The 24,148-nt window shown below is 38.3% G+C and overlaps 1 protein-coding gene across 1 annotated transcript in view; it reads left to right on the forward strand.

Moving 5' to 3' along the window:
- The window catches only part of GLIS3 (GLIS family zinc finger 3), a 144,606-nt gene that overhangs the window by 105,682 nt on the left and 14,776 nt on the right, over positions 1–24,148 (forward strand). Inside the window, 3 exon segments of the mRNA XM_065663099.1 lie at positions 1,038–1,148; positions 8,309–8,450; positions 17,957–18,104. Coding sequence (XP_065519171.1) covers positions 1,038–1,148; positions 8,309–8,450; positions 17,957–18,104 — 401 coding nt within the window.

Below are 24,148 nucleotides of genomic sequence, written 5' to 3' on the forward strand. Positions count from 1 at the left end.
TTTCATTCCAACAAAGTGTTGCTTATGAATTTGAATCCCAGCTGAGATTAGTTTAAAACCTTTTGTTTTGTAACAAAGATGATGTTTTGTCAGAGACAAGCAGTTTCCAGAGGGCAGAAGTCCAGAAACAAAATGAGGACAATGCCATTTGAATTAAATGGCTGCCACAAAACTGAAATGATCAATTTCAGATAGTCAGTAGTGTGGCTGGTAAGTTAATAATTTGTACAGGTGTTTACGGAAATGCTTTGTGAAGCATAAACATCTAAATTGCAAAACAGCTGATTTAAGCAAACCATTGGACCTGAAGCTCATTTAATGCTATGTATTGTGAACCTACAAGTCTTCAGGGAAGACAGATGGGTTAGAAGAGGCAGAAGGAGATACTTATAAAGATTTAGATTTATTTGGTGAGTTAGATGTGTTGGGCTTTAAGAAAAATACAAAGGTACCTGGAATCTTTCTAAAATGACGGTTTTTTAGAAAATGTGAGCTAAAGGAGTTTGTCCTGTACTTCACATTAAAATTTGTATTTTTGTATGTAATATTTTTGAAACTTCAGTCTTCAGTGCTTGCTTTGGTTTTTGCTTGCTCTTTCTGTAATGTAGTGAACTAACACTTTTTCTTGTTCTTCTCTTCTGAAGCAGATTCTTCTGTAATCCTAAACAGTCTCTCTGGGCCTTTACTGCACTTTCTTTACCTGATTCTCTAAAGAGTGTCATTTCTGATTAAGTCAAAGATTGCTCTGAGGGTGGAAGAATTGTGAGTATAACTAGCAATATTTATTGTACTGATTACCGAAAAAAGGTAACAATAACAGGTGCCATAATGAAAGCTTTCCTTTTGTCTTTCTTATAAGCCTTACTTTCCTCCTTTTCCTTTCTAATAAATTACTGAGCATTCTGCTTATAATAATGTACAACATTTGTGTTCTGTAATAATGTGGTTTGCAGCATCCCAAGGTTCACAAAGAGTTATCTGGAATTAAAATAATTTGTGATATAACAGCTGCTTTATCCTTTTTCTTTTTGACCTAGAAACCTTATGCATGTCAGATTCCAGGATGTACAAAACGATACACAGATCCAAGTTCCCTGAGAAAGCATGTGAAAGCCCATTCTTCCAAAGACCAACAAGTAAGCAAAAAGGTAAATTTTCTACTGTGTTGACTGGTGTAAAGCTTATGTGGAGAAGTCAGTGTTCTAATGTTTGCTGTTTCAATGCATCTTCAAGTACCTGTGCTGACATCAGGCTGTTGATTAGAAAAACTGTTACTGGGAAGTTTCATATGGGTTTCATATAAATGATATTGACTTAATGAGGCTGCGCTCTTTAATATTTTTTATTTTCTGATATGGTGATTAATCACTAAAGATACATAATGAGGTGACTAAAAGACATTTTTTGATTTTTTTTTTTTTGAGTTCTGCTAATCTGTAAATACACAGTAATACAAAATCCAGCTTACGTAGCCAGTCTCAGATGGAAGGATGGATTCTGAGGGTAAGATGGGCTGTATGTGAAATTAAAGTGGAAATTATATTTACATATGCCAGACACTTCCAAATACCAAGACATTTCACAACACTGGTTCCTTGCGGATGTCAAGTCCATGCGTCAGCAGTTGTTTATGTATAAGCACATCTTTTAAGAGCTGAGTTGTGACCTAAGGGAAAGATTTCTTTTCCTGAGCATTTTTCATCATAACTCCTATTAACCACTGGCAATATTTCCTTAGATTATTTAGATCATTGTGGATAAAAATGGAAGCTTTCATTTTAAAGGAAATTGGTCCTGATAAAAGGGGAACATGCATGAACTGATTTAAGGATAGACAAAACTTTGAAACAGAGCCCTATGTAAAACAAGTTATAGTTCAGAAGTTTTAAAATTAAGTGCACAACCATTTGTAGAAAGTTGCGAAAAACTGTTTTGTGCAGCATTGGAAGCACTATTTGGCAGTTTTTAAGGCTGCAATATACAAATTGAAAGAGTACATTTTGATTCAGTGGTTTGTTGAAGCAGGACATGGCAGCAGAGACTCCATGTCTGCCTCCGAGGAAATGCACTGTAGTAATCTTGAGGAATTTCTTCGAAGCTCATGAGTGCCCACTTCTGTATCAGAGACGAGGTAACTGAGCATCAATTTTCACCTTATAAGCAGTGCTTTGGCTCCCTTGCTTCTGTGCACACTTCCGACAGGCAGGACTACCAAAGGAGGTCTGCGAGCTCTGTCCTGCATATCTGAGGAGGGCAACTCAGCTACCCAGACACTTGTCCTTTACACGCGTGTAGAGTAAATGCCAATCAAGACTTTGTATTCTGAAAAATTTGTGTGTGATGTGTCAGCTAAAGCTGACACAAATGGACCTGAATATAGCTATTCAACTGCACTGTAACATTAATGTCTTTAAAAGTGAAATAACGTGTTATCTCCCTTCTATCATTATGCCAGATTGCAATACTCTATGGGATTTTCCTTCCTGCATTTTATTCGCTATTTCACTTTGCTTATTTTCCATTCCTTATGCGCTAGACCTGGCTCTTTTTACTTGTTGCTTGACTCTCTGTGGGCACATTCTAAACTTAAAATTGCTTGTTTCTCATCCCTGTTTGATAAGGATTTATTTATGTGCATTGATCACCTGTGATTCTATGATACGTTGATATATGGAAGGGAAAATAAACCAAACCACCACAAAAAGAAAAGAATGTGGCTTCTATCAAGCCAGATACTTAAAGCGTGGATAAAGTTTGCAATGAACAATGTTTACAAGGTACCCTTACTGAACCTTTAAGAACTTTTAATTGCTAACTAACATCATGCTTTGGTATTTGAAATATTTCCTGGTAGTAATAATAAGTAAGAAACAACAAACCTTTTAATACAGAATTAAAGTTATTTATGGTTTTAATTAAAAGTGAAAATTGGCTTAATGTCAAAAGAGTCTTTACAAAAACGTGAATTCATCAAAAATAACCATAAAAATTCCAAGGTGATAAAGGCACAGTGGAGTAATACTTCCAGCCCTGGGGATCTATTCTGTTGAAAAGAATAAAACCCTTTGCTGTCACACCCTGTTAGTCATGGATTCATTTAATATATCATGCCTGACTGCTTTTAATCCTCCTTTTAACCTCCCCCAACACACCAAGTGACATTATTGTGGTGTCTTAAGTTTCTGGCTCTCCAAGACTGTACCTGCAAACGAGTCTTTTATGTTGCGCAGACTTAAAATAGCAGGATGAAGTATATTCATAACAGTGGAATTAACTACTTGCTGTGCTGAACTTTACATTGAATCTTCAGCCCAGATTTTCTAGATCTGTCTTCAAAGATTTCCTTGGCCCTCTAAATTGGGGCCAGATGCAATGTGATATAGATAAAGTTCCATCTCCAAATTTTTTAAGCAACTTTTCTTTATGGCTTACCACGTGAGACAAAAATGCCTTTTCTCTAAATCTTCTATGGCAGCTGGTGTTCCCCTTCTCCTCCCAAACTCCAGCCTCTGGGCATCCACCAAATAATTGGGAATTGCTCCAGGTAATGAGATAAAAATCCTATAAACCAAGAAGGTGATGGAACAAATATATTTAACGCAAGCAATTTAGTGGATAGTACAATAAAATTTCATTTACATTTCAGAGGAAAGGAGGACAATAAGGAGAGCTATGCCTGCATTAATCATCATTTGTGAAATTCTTCTTAAACACAAGGGAAAATATGTACACAAATACCACTCACCTGGGAACAGATGCTGAAAATGTCTAGCAAAACATTTTAGGCATAATCTCTATGCATCACAATATTCAGGATGTATTTTAAGATAATTTTGTGTGATAAAAAGCAGTACTTCCTATTTTATTTTAAAAAGTAAAAAATTATGTCTGTGCCTGGATTTCAACATCTCTTCAGCAATATGGGTGAATCTCCTTCTAAGCAGGGAGCTCAGTGATCGAAAAGTAAGCCTCACCCAAAATGAGGGCATAAAGTGATGCTAAGAGGAATACTAGTGCACAACATGACACTAGGCTACAATATCTTTTGAAATCTGTCTTCTTATTATTCATCTCCTCCTTTTAGTTTTGAAAGAATAACAAACTTAGAAGATTTCTTGTAAGTTGAACAGTTACCATGTGGTAAGAGCCAAGCAGGATTCAAAGAGAACCGGGTATTTCTGTGGGTAATGGGACAGAGTGAAAAAAATAAAGGTGGGTTTTGCAAGGGATATTTTGATGCTTGAAGGTCATGCTTCAGAACAGAAGTCAGCATCAAGCTAAATAGATTATGGAAAAGTGTGGTTATCCTGTATACAGATGAGCTTTTATATATTGAATGATTACTTGACAATTGCCTCTGAAAGCTGTCTGTCTCCTGGAAACCCACATCATCTTAGCTGAATCACATGGGTCTGGAAGAAACTATGCATGGATTCAGACGACAAGATAGCTTAACACCTCCTAGGTCTCCAATGGATTTTTCAGTACTATACAGAGAGGAATAGATCAGCTAAAGCATGCAGTGTTTAATCTTAATTATATTTTGCTCCATATTTATGTATTTGATTTGTACTTAGTCTTAGTCTAACACAATTGTGCTTGTGTCTATTTTCTTGTCTTCTTCCCGGACACAATTTTTTGTATTGTCTCTGCCAGAAAGCAAGTAGCATAGAGCCATGGCTTTGGGAGAGGCAGTACAAACGATATTTCTAAAAACTGGTAGAGGTTTTTTGAATTGTGGTGTATATGGCACATCGACTAAATCACTAAGGAGTGAAGGGCACAGTGAGACCTCGGGAGACAAGGGATATGTGCACAGACTTCCAGCTCGGTTCATTTATGCCTAATAATTTTGCTTTTGACACAGGCTGATCAGTTGTAAGATGATGGTTGCACAGTGGCTTTTGTGGAGTTGTCAAAACATTCTCCCAGTAAAAATGGGTTCTTCCAGGATTTGTTCCTATGATATCTGATGGACTCTTTTCAGATGGGTTGAGGAGGAATAAAAGACAGGCAGTTCTACTTTGGGTTGTAGTAGAGCCTAGTAGAGAACAGCAGTCCGCACTATTTGTGGAGCATATTAGAAATAATGAAATAAGGATATGGATTGTCTGGCCAAAGGAATTCCTGGAATTGGGTTGCAGAGTGGTGGCCTCTACTGACCTTGATCACGGTTCCCATATGAACTGAAGGGGCTGTACTGAACCCACCTTGCACAGCTCAAAATGATCCTGCAGATACTGGTTTCTGTCACTGTGCAACCCCTGTATTGACAAAAAGGGGATATAAAGTCTTTACCTTCAGAGGCAGATCTCAATAACTGAATTTTCCTGAATCCTAGACATTTTATATCCCTTTTCTGACAGTTTACCACTTCTGTCTCAGAACCCTGTTACGTATGACGTATATAAACCTGTCCATCTTACCATGAAAACATTAAGAGAAATGGGAAAAAAACATGCTTAAAGACATAATATCCTCTATTGAACATTATTTCTCTGAAAATAAGACATACAAGTGTTTTCATTACAGGTTAACATGGAGTTTTCTGTAAAGCTTTGTGAGATTGTCTACCTTTGTATGTGAGTCATGTCAGCAAATATATTACTCCCTCAGCAAAGCAATACAGAGCTCTTGCTCCTTATAGGGCTGCTCATTTCTTGATTATTCATTATTTATATTGTTTTACAGTAGAAGCAGGCTTTTTTATTGTGACATGTTGATTTTACTGCACAATTGATGAAGCTAACAGTTTCTTTATAGGTTTTGAGATAAACAGAATTTTACATCACCATTTAGATTTAGTGGAGAACATGAATAGTAAACAATGTCTGGTGATTTTCTTTAGCTAGTATCTTTGGTTTATTTAATTTCACAACACTTATTTCCATTTTATCCTTTCATTTCTCAGCATTTGAGAATCCAGAAACACAATGCTTGATGTGTTACTCACAGGAAATAAATTAACTTCTTTTTATTTTTTCTAACTCAGAATGTTGAATTGCTAAGGAAAGAGGAATCCAAGGAGGTTTACAGCATTACATCATTGGTATTTCAGTAGGTTATTCGGGCACTAATCCAGTTACTGGTGATATTGTCCATTATGTGACTATATTAATCTGGAGAAATTGCTCTGTTTATGAATACCTGCCTCATGGGGAGTAAACTGCCAGGTTCTGCATTATGAGCCCAGTTTGCTTCTGCATCTTTCAGATTTCACTTGCCCTTATTAAAACTCTTTGTTAAGATTTCACTGTTAAAATAGCAAAAGAGAGAACGGATTGAAAGGGAAGCAAATCTATTTTCTTGCTTTGAGAGCAGTTGAACATAAAAATATTTTCCATCATTTGTTCTTTATGGAGTCCATTTAAGAGATGTCACTAATGCAAAAAGAAGTGCATTCAGGGGCTAAGGGTCAGTGAGCAGTGCCCATGGCAACTAAGAAACTATTCTGCAGAAAAAATGCAGTAAAGAGCAAGTGTTTTAATCCCCAACTTTAATCCCTTTACTTCCTGTTTTCAAAATGAAATATAAATCAGGCACCATGATGTGCAGCAATTTTTCCTGAAAGGGATGTTGGCAAAAACGGATTAGGAATGGCAGCAGTGTTTAAGGAATTTAATCATACAATTTGTTGGAAAACTTTTGGGACTACAAATGGCCAGTTCTTTTGAGTGTGGTCAGTAAGAAACAGGAAAATAGACCCTGAAAGCGATGGAGGACTGACTCTTGTTAAATCCCACCCCCCATCCAGCTGCTGCATGAGGCGTTGGAAGCTTCATCATCAGGGATATGCTTTGCCAGGGGTGAATGTAGAGGAGGAAACAACAAAACCCTCCTTATGATTTTCAGGGTGTTATTGCAGTTATAATCAAGAGATTGTTGGTACAGTCTGATATTAACATTTGCTATTTCATATCATGACTCCTCCATGCACTTGGTTTCTGCCCTGAGTTTGTACTCCTGTGAGCTTTGACAGTGTGATGTGTTGAAAAGTCACCCTCGTTACCTTTACATACTGAAAATAAAAAAAAAGAGAGAATCCGTATCATCTCAAAACTCTGTAAACAGCTGTCAGTGTGTGCCCGAAGTGTTTTACATTCTTCAGGTTCATTTTTAGTAGCAGACACTATAATTTTCTCCATTTGTGTGTCTTTACTTCCCTGCCACAGCATATGCATGAAAGTGGGCTTGGGCAAGCAGGAATTCTTCTTTCTTTGGGGGCCTGATTGACAGAGTCCATTGGGAGACAGCCCTGAAGGGCAAAGGTGTCCAGGAAGGCTGGACATTCTTCAAGAAGGAAAACTTCAAGGTTCAGGACCAGGCCGTCCCCATGTGCCAGAAGATGAGCTTGTGGCTAAGAAGACCAGCCTAGCTGAATAGAGAGCCTTGGCTGGAACTCAGGGAGAAAAAAAAAGAGTTTATTACTTTTTTATTACTTTGGAAGAAGGGGCAGCCAACTCAAGAGGCCTACAAGGATGTTGTAAGGTTAGGCAGGGAGAAAATGAGAAGTGCCAAAGTCCAGTTAAATTTAATTTGGCTACTGCAGTAAGAGGCAATAAATATGTTTCTATAAATACGTTACCAACAAAAGGAGGACTAATGAGAATCTCCGTCCTTTATTGGATGTGGGGTGAAACATAGTGACAAAGGACGAGGAGAAAAGGCTGAGGTACTTAATGCCTTTGCCTCAGTCTTTAACAGTAAGGCCGATTGTTCTCCAGGTACCAAATCCCCTGAGCAGGAAGACAGGGAGGAAAACACAGACCCCATAATCCAAGGGGAAATGGACAGTGACCTCCTCCACCACTAACACACATACAAGTCTATGGGGCTGGATGGAATCCGCCCAAGGGTACTGAGGGAGGTGGCAGAGGTTTTTTTGTATTAGATTCCATAGAAATTTAAAGTCACATAATGCTCATTAATAATGTAACTGATAAGAATTTGAATTTGGATATATCTGGTATTTAATTTCACATGCACTTAATGTCATGAAAAAGCCGTGTTACTAGTGATAGCAATCAAAACAGAACAAGGTCTTATCTGTACAAGTAGCCCTTGTTCTGAGTATAGTATTGTTAAGCATGTGAAAGAGTTTCTTTCTTCAGATTCAAAAAATGCCGGCTGTAATGGAAGGTTATTACCCAGTATTTAAAAGAGAAGAATTCTGCTTGTGCTCTGTTTCTTTCTTCAACCCCTCACCATTTCTCCAATATAATTTTTTGGTGTCTTAAGGATTTGTGTGATTTATTTTCTTTTTTCTTTTTTTTTTTCCTCTTCTCCCTTTTTATCTCCTGTGTTTCAGTTGCAATCAAGCTCAGAGCTTGGCCTGGATATCCTGAATGACTGCCCTGCAGTCCAGCCCCTCCAGCCAGCCCCACCGCCACATGATGCTGCAGATAATACTATGGGACACTCCCCAGGGCTTGCTCACAATATTTACTCAGGTATAGAAAAAGACAAATAAACAGCCTGCTATATTATTGCTCACTGAAGATTAGGGATGGCTTTGCAGAGTCGGATGCACTCTAAAATCAATATCTATCTCATTAGGACAGAATCTTCAATGTAATATGAAAAGATAGATTTTTAACAGATTTTTAACTGTTTTTTTCAACGGAGGCAGGACAAATCATATTTTGTCCATTAAAAGACCTGCTGGAATGAAAAGCAGTGTTTTTGCTCTGTAGGCATTGGACTTGTGCTAGCAGTTCACTTCTACCATTCCTTATAGACATCTTGAATTCATTAAGCTTCATTGAAAAATTGAAGGAGTATTTTTTCTTTTCCTTATTCGTGTATCACATACCAGTTTTCAAATAGATCTACGTTAATGAACTTAAATATTGCATTATGAGCTCTCATATTATAGCTATAAATATACCAATAAACACATTTGTGCTGTAAAGGTGATAATCTTATTTTTTTTTGTTTCAATTAAGTATCTAGATTTCATATTAAGATACATAACACTGTCATACCTGTCTAAATGTACAATTGTTTACATTTCAGCTAAATTTGAAATATTTGGTAAGTTATGAGTGATAATATCTCAAAACTGAAGACAGCGATGGGTAGGATGTTGCCATTTTTTAATGCAGTATTTTAGTAGTTGTAAAAACACCTGGTTTTAATTTTCAGGCAGAATACATCTTCTAGTAGTTCAACTTTCAGTTGAGAAACAGATGTAGGAAGTGAAAGAATTAACTGAATGTTCTGTGCAGTGCTGAAAATGACATTATATGAAGTGGCCACATTAATAAGTGACTTTATTTTACCATGAGGGTTGTAAAACTATCAATTCTATGATATGTTTTGTCAAGGCTATTGAGAGCTACACACTAGTTGGTGATGATCATAGAATCATAGAATAATAACGGTTGGAAAGGACCTTAAGCTCATCAACCTCACACTAAACCATGTCACCCAAGACTCTCTCCAACCTGGCCTTGAGCACTGTCAGGTATGGAGAATTCACAGTTTCCTTGGGCAACTCATTCCAGTGCCTCACCACCCTTAAAGTAAATAACTTCTTCCTTATATCTAACCTAAGCTTCCCCTGTTTAAGTTTAAACCCATTACCTCTTGTCCTGTCACTACAGTCCCTAATGAAGAGTACCTCTCCAGCATCCTTGTGGGCCCCCTTCAGATACTGGAAGGCTGCTATGAGGTCTCCACGCAGTCCTCTCTTCTTCAAGCTGAACAGCCCCAACCTTCTCATCCTGTCTTCATATGGGAGATTCTTCAGCTCCCTGATTATCCTTGTGGCCCTCCTCTGGACTTGTTTCAGCAGCTCCATGTCCTTTTTATGTTGAGGACACCAGAACTGCACACAATACTCCAAGTGAGGTCTCACAAGAGCAGAGTAGAGGAGCAGGATCACCTCCTTCAACCTGCCGGTCACGCTCCTTTTGGTGCAGCCCAGGATACAGTTGGCTTTCTGGGCTGTGGGTGCACACTGCTGCCTCATGTTCAGTTTCTCATTGACCAGCACCCCCAAGTCCTTTTCTGCAGGGCTGCTCAAATACACTTCTCTGCCCAATAAGATTGAAGCTAGGTGGGGACAGTGTGTCCAGTGAGCTAAGACCAGGTTTTCAGAAGTTGAGAACATTCTCAGAGATTTCCACTGGAATCTGTTCAGCTCTCAGCTCTTTTACCCATGTAGTTTTCAGACTATGATTAAGTCTCAAACTCCAAATACTTGGTCAGTCCAAACCAGTCCAGACAGCTCAAACAAATGGCTGCCCCATGAACTATCAGGATCCTAGGCCAAGTAAAACTATTGTTCCAAGCACCCCTTAGCTGCTAGTGCCTGCAGTCATGATGCCCAATAGACAGCTTCTGAGACTGTGGCGTTATTTTTTGTCGTTCATCAAAGCATCATGCTTTGTCTTTCAATTACAGCACTACTAGCTATAGGCATTATTTGATACAATAATTTATAGTGGCTTTTTTTTTTTCTTACTTGGCACTGATTCCTATAGTTCAGCGATTCTTATAGTATTAATCAACATACTTCTATCAGCATTAATTTCTTGGTAAGTAATAAACTGCTTTCCCTTACATGTGTTCACAGTCATCTGTAACCTGGCAAATTTCTTGTCATTTTATTCACTTGTGTGGGTTCACTTCAGTTACTGTGGGTATTATGTCAGGTATAGATGAATTCATGTCACTTCATTTTGACAACCACCCAATACAGTTGAAATGAATTGTTTCATTAACTACTCATCAGGGCTGCTATATAATAATATATTATGTGAATATGTGAGATAACTCCAACAGGGAGGGAATTATTTTATTGAAATGGCAACATGAAAATTATTCATTCCCCAAGAGAAGACAAAAGCAAAATATATGAGAGCTTATGTGTCCTGCCTTAGAGAAGGTACCCTTCAGACTTCTCTGAAAACAGCATTTTTCCTAAATATAAAGAAAAATTTTGAGAGTACTCTGAAAAATAAAATTTTTGCTGGGGACTGTTTTGGGGTTTGTTTTTTTTTTTTGTTTTGGTTTTTTTGGGTTTTTTTGTTTGTTTGTTTTTTTTCTGAGGACTGTTAGCATATTAGCTGAAATGTGTCTGTGTTACTTTTCAAGTGAAAAAAGGAACAGATTTCCATTCTTCCAATGCCATTAATCAAACTTTTCTCACTTGAAGGTTACTTTTCTTATCGTTTGTGCACATTTAAAGCAAAGGTATGTTTTCTGCTTTCCCAAGAGATCTACAGAATAAATGTTTGAAAGCAAACTATTACAAAAAAATATGACAAAAGTAGACATTTAGATCCTAGTTCATTTCCACTTAACGAAGTATAACGGCTGCAATGATCCGCATTTCAATGTACTGTTACAATACATAATCTGCAAACACAGATATATTTAAATCAATGATTTTTGATTACATATCTATTTCTTAAAGTTAAGCCTGCACAGCTTTTTTTCATAGCTTTCAGCCTTTGTGGCCTTATAAAAGAAATCTGAACTGGGTATAATCTTATTAATACAGTAAGGTGACATGACAGATTCTTTATTTAAAACTAACACAAAATTACATTTACATTTTAGGTCTAAAATTTAGCAAGCGTGCATACCCTTCTAAGGCTGTGCATAATGATATTTCGTAAAATAGAAATCCAAAGTTTGTTTCTACTGAAGTACGAAATTTCTGGCAGCATTTAGGTTTTAATTTCTAAAAACACATGGGCTTTGGGGTTTATTTAATTCATAGGATGAAGATGTGAGCAATTAATTCATGATAAAAACATATAAATGATGTTTTTTCTTCTGTGAAATTGTATCAACTCACTTTGTATAGTACAGTATAGAATGCGTAAGGGTGAAAGAATCATAAATACTGCAGTATACGAGAAATTTATTTTTACTGTGCTGTTTGGTTAAACATGAACATTTCATATTCAAGAACAAACCAGAATGTGTCATTCATTTATAAATAGTTACTGAATGTCACACTCTGCTCTGCTTCAGAGCAAACAAATGATATTACTAAGGCTTGTCAAGTGCATAATTTTCTTTGCAAGCTGGAAATTAAAAATTCCATCAAGGAAGTTAGAGAAGGTTTTGCAATTCTAAGTTTTATTTAAATAACATCTTATGCTCCAGTACTATGACCTTTGACCTAACTGCTACATAATGCCTGTAACTTAAGATGTGTTCTACTTGAATAACACTTTTGCTTGTGCATGTTTTTTTGTTCCAATAAAACAGTACTGAGCTAGGTGCTCTACACACATAATAAGAAAAAATTAATTTCCAAAGGAGTTTATATATAAGAAAATGTTAGGGCAGTAGGCAGATACAACAGACAGGTAGAGGATATAAGACTCATATAGGAAAAATGAAAGAACTTTATTAAAGCAATTGTCCTACTGTGTGAGCTCCCTAACCATTAGGCAGCAAGGGCAGTGTGGGAGATGTCTGAGGAAAAAGCAGTCTGTTTGTTAAAGCTGACAGCCTTGGGAAGTAGCTGTCACTCGTTACTGAAAGAAAAAAAGAATGAGGAGGAAGAACTAAGATATTTATGGCCATTGCAGTGGAAAAGAGTTGTATTTGATACATAGGGAATGAAGGCAAATGGAGGTGATGTTGGGTAGCCAACAACTAAGAAGATCTCTGTTGTCACCTTCTTGGCTGAATTTAAGTATGGCGTACATATCCAGAGCTCACACTAAATATGATGTATTACCAGGTAGGATCATACACACACTACAGGGGACTGAAAATTGTTAATATTATTATCTTACCTGTTTTAAGGAGGTCAGTTTATTTCCCTTCAGACTGGTCCTTTTGTGCACCAGATTTATTTCTGAATATATAATTTCCATTTTGAGGCATCTTAATGGTTCTCCAAATATTGGTGTAATGGTTGGGCTGACATTGTGAAGAAGAGAACATTTACTAATTAATTGATACAAACATCGTAAGCAGCAAGGCAACAGCACTATTTAGTTCCTTTCTTCATAGTAATACAGAACTCCAGAAACTGCAGTCCACTGAAAGAGAAGAATGTCTTGAAAGGCAGAGATGTGATGTAAAGATGCCATGGGAGGAACAGCTCTGCAGACAGGCTAATTAATTACATAATGTAATTTTGACTTCTGCTCTGCTTCTTAATGCATGATGGCTTCTTAAGTTCCATGCACACTGGATTCTTACAGAGAAGCTGAGTATAATCAGGGCAACACAGCATGTTTTACATTTGCTGGGTTTACCACTTCTGGCCCAAAACAACACGTGCCCACATATTCCTAGCCATGAAGTCCTGTAGTATGGGCTCCCTAAAGGAGGTAAGAGGGGAGAATATGTGAAGGCGATGCTCTCAAGAGCAAAAATCATTTCAGCTTTTTCCTTCTGTGTGCTAGTAAAACTTGTTCACAAGGACTGCATAAATATTCCCTATGGAAATAGAAGGTGAAATATAGTAATTAACCCTCCCCCAAACCAAACCAAACCAAACCAAACCCCCAAAAAAGAAACCCAAAACCAAGCCCACCACTCTTGCAAATGAATGTAATTTATGTAATTTTAACTGACTGAGCTACAAAATTAAACCTTCACACTTTCTTACTCTATGGAAATGACAATGGAAAGAATTGTCAGCCCTGCTCCAAATTCATGCCAGCAATGGTAAGAGGGGAAGTATTTTGGGGGCAGAAATAGGTTGACAGTGTGCTGATTTGACAGGAATAGATCCAAGATAGTAAATTATACCATTGTTGGTAATTTGCAAAGGGAAGGGTGATTCTTCTGCCTTGAAAAAACATTCTGTGAAATTACAGGTCTAGCTCCATTAAAAAAAAAGGAAAAGTAAATCTTACAAGCTTTGGATTCTGTAACATTTGAAGTGCTACTTTTCTGTCTTCTTTTTTAAAGTAACATTATTCATAGAATCAGCTTTTCTCTTCCAACCACCTAATTTGTTCCTATGCATTATGAAAATGCATGTAAATTTAGCTTCTCCTAGAGAAGCCTTTGCATAGATATTCTTGTGGAAAATTTTCATGTGTTGATAAAATTGATTTGCGATAAGACTCCAGAAATGAAAGCATAGCTCCTGTGTCTCTCTGGCTGAAATTTTATGGGTGTAACGCAATCTAAGATTCACATTCAGGCCTAACAGGTTATAGCCATCTTGCAAATCATGGTATAGCTAGGGCTTTTTAAGGAACCCAGAGGAACAGCATCAATGATTCTTTGTTTTGTTTTGTGGTGGTGGTTTTTTTTTGCTTGTTTGTTTTGTGTTTTTTTCTTCAAGAATATCTGAATCTTTTAAAAATTTGAGTGTATTACTTTATCTTATATTGGTAGAGAGAGGAGCCTTGTTGGACAAAGCCTTTCTGTTAAGTAAAACCTTGACTCAATTCTGCATCTTCATGTGTGGACCCACCTGGTGGTGGTATATTTGAGTGATATGTGAGCCTGCTGGTTGCCATGGACATTTGCTCAGTTTTATACCATTCAAATCAGGTGTTTAATGTCATGAGTCACTGAAAAGACATTCCTTTGTGTAGATATTTCCTGCCACCATTTTGAGCAAGCAACTCACATGTAACAGCTAAACCACTAAAAAAACCTTGCACACACACAGCTCCCATAAAAAGGTTTTTTAGCAGTTTCTTAAATAGTGTCCAAAATTTTGTGTCAGTCTCTTAAGGTTAGCTCTACTAGGGAAATGATCTATCAGTGACAGTATTTTTGACTACCATTAGTTTGTAGACTTCCAATGGCTGACAATGTTTCCCTTCAACTAATATTTGCAATTCAAGTAGTAGCTTGTACCGATGCCGTGTCTACACTGGGAGGTTTTAATAGTGGCATTTCCACTGGGAAGCAGCTGCTAGTATTGTGGTTTCACTTTGTTGGGTGCCCACAGAGGTGCTTTTGTCAGCAGTACCTCTATGCAGCAAGAAGCTGCACTGACAAAAGATGAGTTGCATTGCCTGCAGGAGTTATATGGTCTCCTACACCATCGTTCATGGTGCTGCTTTTGGAGGCTTCATTACAAGGCACCGTGGGAGTCCACGTACATTCTTTTGTCATGCTGTGATCATTTTAACATACACTGTGTACAAGGATGTATTTTTGCTGCTAATATGTATGGTTTTTCTTCCTTAAATATCCGATCTGCCAGAGTTAACTCTTACTTTAAACTGTGTACTGTTTCTTATCAGAAAAAGAAGAAAAGTACAGAGGAATTGCTGGGAAACCTAGCTGAAAGGTACTGCAGTAGCAGGTAGTACTATGGTGATAAATATTGCAGTGAGCTTTAGATTGCTCTAGTTCAGAGAAAGGACAGATGGTTGCCTATGCCTGGCTGCAGGTAACTTTTTCCTAAGGATGGAGTCACCTTGTCTTGGGCAGTGATGTGGGAACCTGTGCTACCACTGCATCATGGACCAGCTAGCAACATGTAAGCACATCTTAGAAAAAATGTGCCTAAAATGCTTTTATGGTTGTGGCAGACAACAGCTATTACAAGGAAGAATAGCTCTGGTTACCTTACGTTGGAAATGCGGTCATAGTCCAGTCTTTTTACTCTTGATCACAGAATCAGAGAATCCTTAGAGTTGGAAAGGACCTCTGGAGATCGTCTAGTCCAGCCCCCCTGCCAAGGCCACAGCCTTGTAGAAATTTATTTTAAACTTGAAGATCACAGTACTGGGAAACTAAGTCAATGTATTTTCTTACACATATTAGTATTTTTTTCATAGAAAAATGCAAGCTAACCTATTTTTTTTGCAAGGAATTATTTAAACAGTCTCTTTTTCTTATTTATTTACATAATAAAGATTTTCTTTTGCAGTGTACTGATTTGTGAAATATTCTCTGTTTCTTCTGCCAGAATGTGCATTTGGTTGTTTTCAGTATTCTCTTCCGCCCTGCATGTAAGCATAAAGTAGTAAATTCAAAAGGTCACTCCTTTGTTTTCCCCTCTGCATTTGTTTTGATGCTGTTTTGAAAAATGAGTGTCAAGAGAGTGATATTTGGGGTGCATGAGCAAAGTGAAAAAAACAACAAAAGCTACCTGCCCCTGTCTTAGGATGAGCTCTTCTTCAGTCCTTTCTTAGTGAGTTGCATTGCTGGTGTAAGTGATAACTCCTCTCCCTGTGGGGTCTGCATCCTCTGTACTTCTTTTAAGAACTGAGATGCCTTCTGCTGTCATATGTCTGTTGTTGTGTTGTGCTTGCTGTTGTCATGTGCACAATCTGGGTTGTGCTGAGGGAGCTTTGGTCCATATAAGAATTAGCAAACAGTAGAAGCTAGTGCTATGGGCAGCTGCAGGCTTTTTGTTGGTCCTCCTGGCCATGTGGTATGGCAGCTTCCCTTCCTGCAGCTTTGCCTACCAGTGTGGCTCATACTAACTTTCCCTAAACTTTAATATTATCTCTGCGACATCTATATTAGATGTTTTTATTCACAAAGTGGTTTCTTATCTATCATCTTGCACTATGTTTCATCTCCACCAGCTGAATTATGTCCAGGCAGACAGGTCTGCTTCACTGTTTAAAATGAGCCTGCTCTTTAAAATGAGGCTACAGAATACCTAAACTCCTGAGCCTTTCCTGAACTCTGTCTTAGCCCGGTGACTATCTAATGTAGACTGGCTTGTGAGGATGAATAGAGGCTTTCCAGAAATAGGCTGAACACTTGGAAGATGAGGTGGTAGCTGCATTCAAAATTGCGACCTGTGAAAAACTAATTCAAAATTATGACCCTTTTCCTGAAAATGGACCTGTAGTGGGGTTACTCCTAAAGTAGTGTTTGTTCTGCCAGGACTACAGCATCCATGCAGGCATTTTAGCCTAGGAAGATACTCTACCAGTGACAATGGCCTTTGAGGAACTCATTTAAATAACAGGATTTTATCACTAAATTTGAATCATTAGGTCCAACACATTCGCTAACAGAAGTTTTATAGGTACAGTTTTATTCTGTAAACTAGGACTAACTAACAGTTTTTTTATAAAGAGACTGGAAGATATGACAAACAGTGGGAGATCATTTTCATGTTGTAGAGCCTATCTAATTTGTTCTCAGGGTTCATAAAATATGTAAGAACATGTATTTAGCTGTCATTCAGCATCAACATAAGCTACCTGACTCAGATGTCAGTAAAAATAATTGAGTAACTGGATTTTCAGAGGGATTTGGTAATGAGTATCTTAGCTTCTGACTATCTGATTTAAAGAACTTCTGAAAGTGAGGTTACAGAACTTGTGGTCAACTAATTAGGATGTTTGGGCAGAATGCTGTATTGCTTTTTCTTTAGTCATCCGTAACCTTTCCTTACTTGGAATGTATACAGAAGGAATCTCACAGAAAATTACAAAACTGTTCATGCTGGTTTGAAATTTTTGTATGCATTAATGGGGAGACTGGGGGCAATAACAGCAATATTTTGGTGAACCTATTCAAGAAACGTCGGATTTTTACAGCTGAGGGGAAAATGTAGGAAGTATTTCACAATTCATGAAATTGTGTATTCTGTTCACTAGCTTTAGAAATATGTATCTTAGGAAGTATTTCACACCTCTTCTACAACAGGGAGCTCTGGAAGATTTGAAACCTTATTCAGACAAAACTCCCAAGACAAGGAGTACAGCTATATCATGCCTGGTTTTATGAAAATATAATCTGGGAGCAGCAAAGATTGTTTAGTTATTTTTAATGGGGGGGTGGAGGGGGTGGGTGTTTGTGGGCTTTTTTGTTTGTTTGGGTTTTTTAGGTTTTGGGGATTTGATTATTTTTGGTTGGTTGGTTGATTGTTTGGTCGGGGGTTTTTCTCATTCAGACAGAAAAGGGCACTTGAGAAAAACTAGTTAGTTGCTAATAATTGGCACTACAGCTTTAGGGGAGGTGTTCTCCATTAATATTTCGTCTGTTATCAATGCTGTCACCTGCCTGATGAGGGTTATTTCTCTCCTTTTGCTTTCAGCAGCTATGTTTCACAGCACACAGACAAGTGGAAGTGCACCAGTATCTGGGGCATTGTCCTTGTCCCACCCCAGCAGCCACCTTTCCTCAGGGCATAACGTACAGGGTACTGCTGTCCATCCTCTGCTCTCAGCTGTGGACTCAGAGAGGTAAGACCAGCCCCTACTTTTCCCATGCTGAGTCTGGGGTGGGACTGCCTCCAGAGCTGCCAGGATGGGTGGAAGTTGAATTGTTTGTATGAAAAAAGTCACTGGTGGCAGCTGCCAGGTAACGATTGCTCTGGTAATGGGTTTACCATGGGAAGGAGAGGTGAAAGGGATTCTATTATCCCAGCCTGGGCTTTCCATCCATCTCTACTTCAGGGACTTCCTCAAATCCCCTCTTGATCTCCACCAGTGGCCTTAGTGTGGCAAGTCATAACTAGGTGGGATACTAAATTCCAGAGAAGCCTAGCCGTATCTTACAGAATGGAGGCCCTGAGATTCATGTTTCTGTTTTCTTGCAGTAGGAGAGTCATATTCTGTCATTACTCTCTCAATGCTAAGTATTTCTGCAGGCACATGGCCTCTTTTTTCTTGGCATCTTATTAAGACCAAGAGACAAGAAAGGGTTTTTAATTCACTGGTTTTGAGAGCTTCATCTATAGTCAGGATTTATTTTATGTTGGGTAGGTACCAACCCTTTGACCTTCACTGTTTCCATGATTGTAGGTATTTCAGTGATGTGAAAGCAGATTGCTTGGGAGTGGTTAAATTTTTATGTTTGACATTCCCTAAATTATTTTCAGCAATCTTTCAAATTATTTATATAACACATGGTATTGTAAATTTCCACTTAGTTCATTGAACCAGAAATCTACCAGATTGTGAAACTGAAGAAACCTAAGCAGATAGTTTTTCAGTGGATAGGTCAGGAAAATACATCATCACACAAAATACCGCATTCTTACTATATGTATAAGGATACTTAAACATTATTTTGATAATCTCCCAATCTCCCCATTTTTCAGTGCTCTAAATGATAAATTGCTGTATTTCATTACTGTAATTCAAAGTATTTAATTTCCTTTAGAGACAGAAATGCCAGTAATTTGGACAGCACAAAGTGTCCAATTATAAACCTGAAAAGAACATTCACTAGATTTCAATTACTGATAAAAGAGCATAATTTCTTTGGAGGAAAGCAGTACTCACTCTGCCTTGTATCAGGAAGATGGAAGAGCATGATGGCTTGGCGAATTGACAAAAGGTGAAATTGGTTTCAGACTGCACATGTGAATTCAGCCAGTCCTGGAGCCACTGGAAGTTGTTGAGCTTTTTGTACACCAGTCTGAGATGAAACTTGCCATTTACACGATCATTGAGGCTCATCCAGTGGTTCAGTTCTTCCTCCCCACTCCTAGCCACACTGTCCTGAACTTTTTCCTCTGCCAGGGATCTGGCCCTCTGTGTAAACTCTGAGGCTGCCCGTGACCTCTTTCCTGACCCAGAGGCTTCACTTCTCAATAAAGTTTTCTCTGCAATGCATGAACTGTCCAATGTCCATACCCAGCAATTGCCAAAGCACGAGTTCACAGGCAGGGACAGATCAATAGTTATTACAGGAGTAAATTTCATGATAAAAGACAGCAATCTTCTCATTACCCCATTTTTGAGGCTGGTGTAGGACCAGAACAGACATGTTTAGAGTACAACTCAACTCATTAAGTCCTTGAGTGTGTTACAGACCTCAGGATCCTACAGCCCTCTACAGAAGAACAGTAAAAACCTAGTGTAATACACTCCTTTCTTGCAAGTTAACAGTATGCACTCACTCTAAAAAGGCTTTAAGTGCTAATTTGTGTTTGTGGAGCTACTTTGGACTGAAAAGGAGGGTGCAGTATCTTCATTTATGTAGTGTGACAAATGGTAATTTAAATTCAGAAAAGAAAAAAAGTATTACAACAACGTTGGCTGGATTACAGATCATACAGTACAAATTAAGGGAAATGTTTAAAATAAAAACTATTGCAGAATCTGCATCCTGAGTCTAATACAGTCCACTCACCTAGAGGCACTGTGAATAAGCTGTCATTTACACCACCTCATGATGGTCTGATGATAGGTGTGAAAATGCAAACTGAACAAGCCTACACTTTGTAACACAAGTCTTTCAAATTTGTGAATCACCCTGTTTATCCCAATCTCGTTGAGAGGACTGCAGGATTTAGGGGTGCAAGCTGGGAATTTGTCCCCCCTCCACCCATGCTGTGGGGTTCACGATGCACTGTGTGTCTAGGGTAATTCCAGAGCTAGGTCTGGCTGACTGTCACTCACCTCTGTGATAGCCTGCATTTACTGGACTGAAGCTGAACCAAGTTTCTGGCTGCTTTGGCAAGTCTGGAGGCCAGTCATATTATCCTTCCATTTTGGACAGGAGACTCAGGTTTGTGAGTGACAGGAGCCAAAGGAAATAAACATCTCCAGGTACCGTAAGGCAGACAAATAATTAGAGTGCTTCTTTTGCATCCTTTTCCACCTAGGTGGTGGGAGAGAGAGCACGGACTTAATTAAGCCTTATTAATGTGAAAAAATTGAACCAAACATGGGATACATCTTACACTGCTTTCGTTCTGTGTACAAAACTCAGTGTACACAGACTCCAAGTCAGGTATAGAGTTTAGATCCAAGAAGCAACTTCATTTATCAAATGAGAGAACATGTGTAATAAAAATGCATATTTACATTTTGTGTGTTCCAACTCTTACATGCTAACTTTCAGTGCTCCCCTAATATGAAATACTACAGCTGTTAAATAAAAGTACCAAATGGTAATAGTACCCAGAAGCATATGTATAAAAGGGAATATGTACTTGGCTTGCTTTTCATGTATTTTTATAATAAAAGGGCATTTGAGGAAGGTGGAAAAACAATTTAATTAAAACCCAGATAAAAATTCCAAATTGTGTTTATCTGGCTTAGGTAACATGTACAGCTCAGTGCCCCAAAATTGATGGTGTCAAGTGTTCAATTTTTTTTTTTTTTTAATTTTTGTTATTATTTACTGAATTCCCCAACGTATACGTTTTGCTTTTTAAGGCTTGCTTTTGTGAAAGAAGTAGTCTGTTAACTGGTGTGAGACCAGAAAAGAATTCTTCATTTGGACTTGGTGTTCCAGATTATTTTTTACCCTCCTGTGAGACACAGCTAGTGTCATGTCCCTGAAGCAGGAGGCATCCCAGCTTCACAGGAAGTTGTAGAGATTGTGTAAAGCTGGAAAGAAGGATGTAGGGCTGAACTGTTCAGTTTAGCATTACTGCAGAATTAAAAGTTCTGCAACAGTGCTTCTTTTTGCTTATTTGAGTATGCGGTTATGTTCTCTGGAGAGACACAAACTTGATGGATGGATCACCTGGTGGATAAAGAATTGGCTGGATGGCTGCACACAGAGAATTGCTGTCAATGGCTCAATGTCCAGCTGGAGGGTAACAAGTGGTGTACGTATAAATGACAAACTCTGAAAAGTGGAGGTGTCAGCAAGTCTAAACCTGAACCCAAGCCATGGAATCATATAATCATTTAAGTTGGAAAAGACTTTTAATATCATTGAGTGAAATCGTAAACCTAACACTGCAAAGTCCACCACTAAACCAAGACCCTAAGTGTCACATTTACATGTCTTTTAAATACATCCAGGGATGGTGGGTGAACTCTTCCCTGGGCAGCCTGTTCTTCTGGTGAAGAAATTTTTCCTAATGTCTAATCCAAACTTCTTCTGGCAAAACTCAAGGCATTTCTTCTTGTCTTATCTCTTATTTACTTGGACAAAGAGACCAACACCCACCTCGCAACAACCTCCTTTCAAAACCAGTTGTCCTGGGTTTAGCAGTAGCTACTGCTAAACTCAGGACACCAGTTTTTCTCTAGCCTGTTTCTACACTTTTTTCCAAAGGCACTTTTTTCCTTTCCTTTGAATCTGTAAGAAATTCAGTTCTCTAATTCAACACAGCCACAGGGAATGATGAGAGAGATTTTAAAGTTCTGTATCTGTCTTCAGGGAATCTGTATATTGAGGTGGCCACTCACAGCTTCCTTCCTTAAATTCCACTTTAAATTCCACTTAAATTCTCCTTATTCTCACCAAATTGCTCATGAAGCCAATCAGAGGGACTGTTCTTTCTTCCTGCCATCCCTTCTTTGGGCTAACTGGTTCACTGGTTTTATCTGAAAAAGCAGTTCCTGTGTTCCTAAAGCTTAAGCATAAAAAGGATTTTAGGTGCTTATTGATTACAGAAAAGAAGGATATAGAATTAAAGTCTTCTGGCACATGCAATCTACTCTACTGAGACACCATGGGGATAGAAAGCTGCTGTGGGATCATTTCTGTGCAGGGTGTGAACCAGAGCTTGACAAGCTTAAATTTGGTGGCTGAACAAAATGATGGATGAAGATTTCGTTTTGTGCTGGCCAGAATATTTTTGTTAAGGGAGAAGATTTGCTTCGTTTTTTAAAAATATAACTTGCAACATAATAATCATTGGAGAGAAACATGTTGTATCACAGGTTGGTAAAAAGTTTAGGGTTTTGTTATTTTTACCAAAATGAAAGAATTCGTGACTTTTGGGCAAAACATCTACTTTTTCAAAATTGTGCTTGGCAAAAGCTATGCCTTACTTACAAGTGCTTTTAAATCATGTTTATTTGATTGTCATTGATAGCTAGCTGGACTAATTTACAGTGCAATATGTTAGGTTACAAAATACTGTATTACAACAGAATGTTTTCCTCATTGACATTGAGGAGCTGCAAAGGCAGTAGCACACAGCATAAAGTATGGAGCCAAACTAAAATATGAGATCACAGCAGAGTAATAAGGCTGTTTAAAGCAGAGAATAGAGACATAACCCCAGACTTTCTGGATTTGCCTAGAAATACAAAGGCAATCAAGAGGGATTGGGCATAGAGTGTTCCTCACTTAACATTGTCAGAAAGTGCAGCACTGTACAGGACACTTTAGAGAGAGCAACTTGCTACAGGGAGCTTACAGTTTTCTCCTCTGTCCAGCCAAAACTTCAACTGTAGTAAGATGAAAGCCTGATCTCCTGGCTGTGTCAGCTACATAACATCTGGATATGTTCCAAACTGTTGCAGCTCAATAAAAAGGATTAGAACTCAGCCAGTTAATGGATCACCAACCCATAAATTGTTCAAATTTGTTAGAAATTGTTCAAAGAAAACTATGTCCTCCTAATTAAAAAACAAATCAAAAAACCAACCAAACAAAAAAACGACAGCACAAAACCAAACAAAAAGTTTTCAGCTTTAATATTCCACTTCCATTTTGGAAGCATACTAAAAACAACCGTAAGGATTGATTCTGTCTAAATGATGGCACATGCTTTCCTTCTCAGTGCAAAGTTGAAAAATATTAGTCTTGGACCACATTTCCTGCTCTCCTTCTTCCCTTTAGGAAGGGGATCTGCTACTTGGCTACTGTGAGTGCTCTGTGCAGTGGAAGCAGGTTGACAGTTTCCAAGCAATTACAAACTGGTCCTGATTGTTTCCGGAAAAAGAAGTAAATTGACAGTTCCTCCAGTAACACACTGCTATTTTTTCAGGGACAAATCTGGACTGAGACCAGATTAAGTTTCTCTTTTTGTAGGCAGAAAGGAAGTAAAAGTAGACCACTTCAGTCACCCATATAAGTAAGTCAGGTATTCGTGAAATGATTCATAAATCATTACAAAGACAACTAAAGTCTACTATAAAGGAGTCCTGTCTGGCTACATAAAATAGTGCGCTGTCATTTTTGGAAGGATTTTTTGGGTGTTAAACCAAATGTGAAATTTTGCAACCCAAAGAGCCAATCATGTGCTGCGCTGCATCAAAAGGATCGTGACCTGAGCAGGTCAAAGGAGGTGATCCTGCCCCTCTACTCTGCTCTCATGAGACTCCACTGCAGTGCTGCATCCAGCTCTGGCATCTCCAACACAAGGAAGACATGGACCTGCTCGGGTGAGTCCAGAGGAGGCTATGAAGACGATCAGAGGGCTCAAGCACCTCTCCTATGGCAACAGGATGAGCGCGTCGGGCTTGTTCAGGCTGGAGAAGAGAAGGCTTCAGGAGATCTGATAGCAGCCTTCCACTACCTAAAGGGGCCTACAGGAAATCTATAGAGGGGCATTGTACAAGATGATGATTTTTAAGGTCCCTTC

Source organism: Lathamus discolor, chromosome Z (genome assembly GCF_037157495.1).
Source record: "Lathamus discolor isolate bLatDis1 chromosome Z, bLatDis1.hap1, whole genome shotgun sequence".
Classification (NCBI taxonomy): domain Eukaryota; kingdom Metazoa; phylum Chordata; class Aves; order Psittaciformes; family Psittacidae; genus Lathamus; species Lathamus discolor.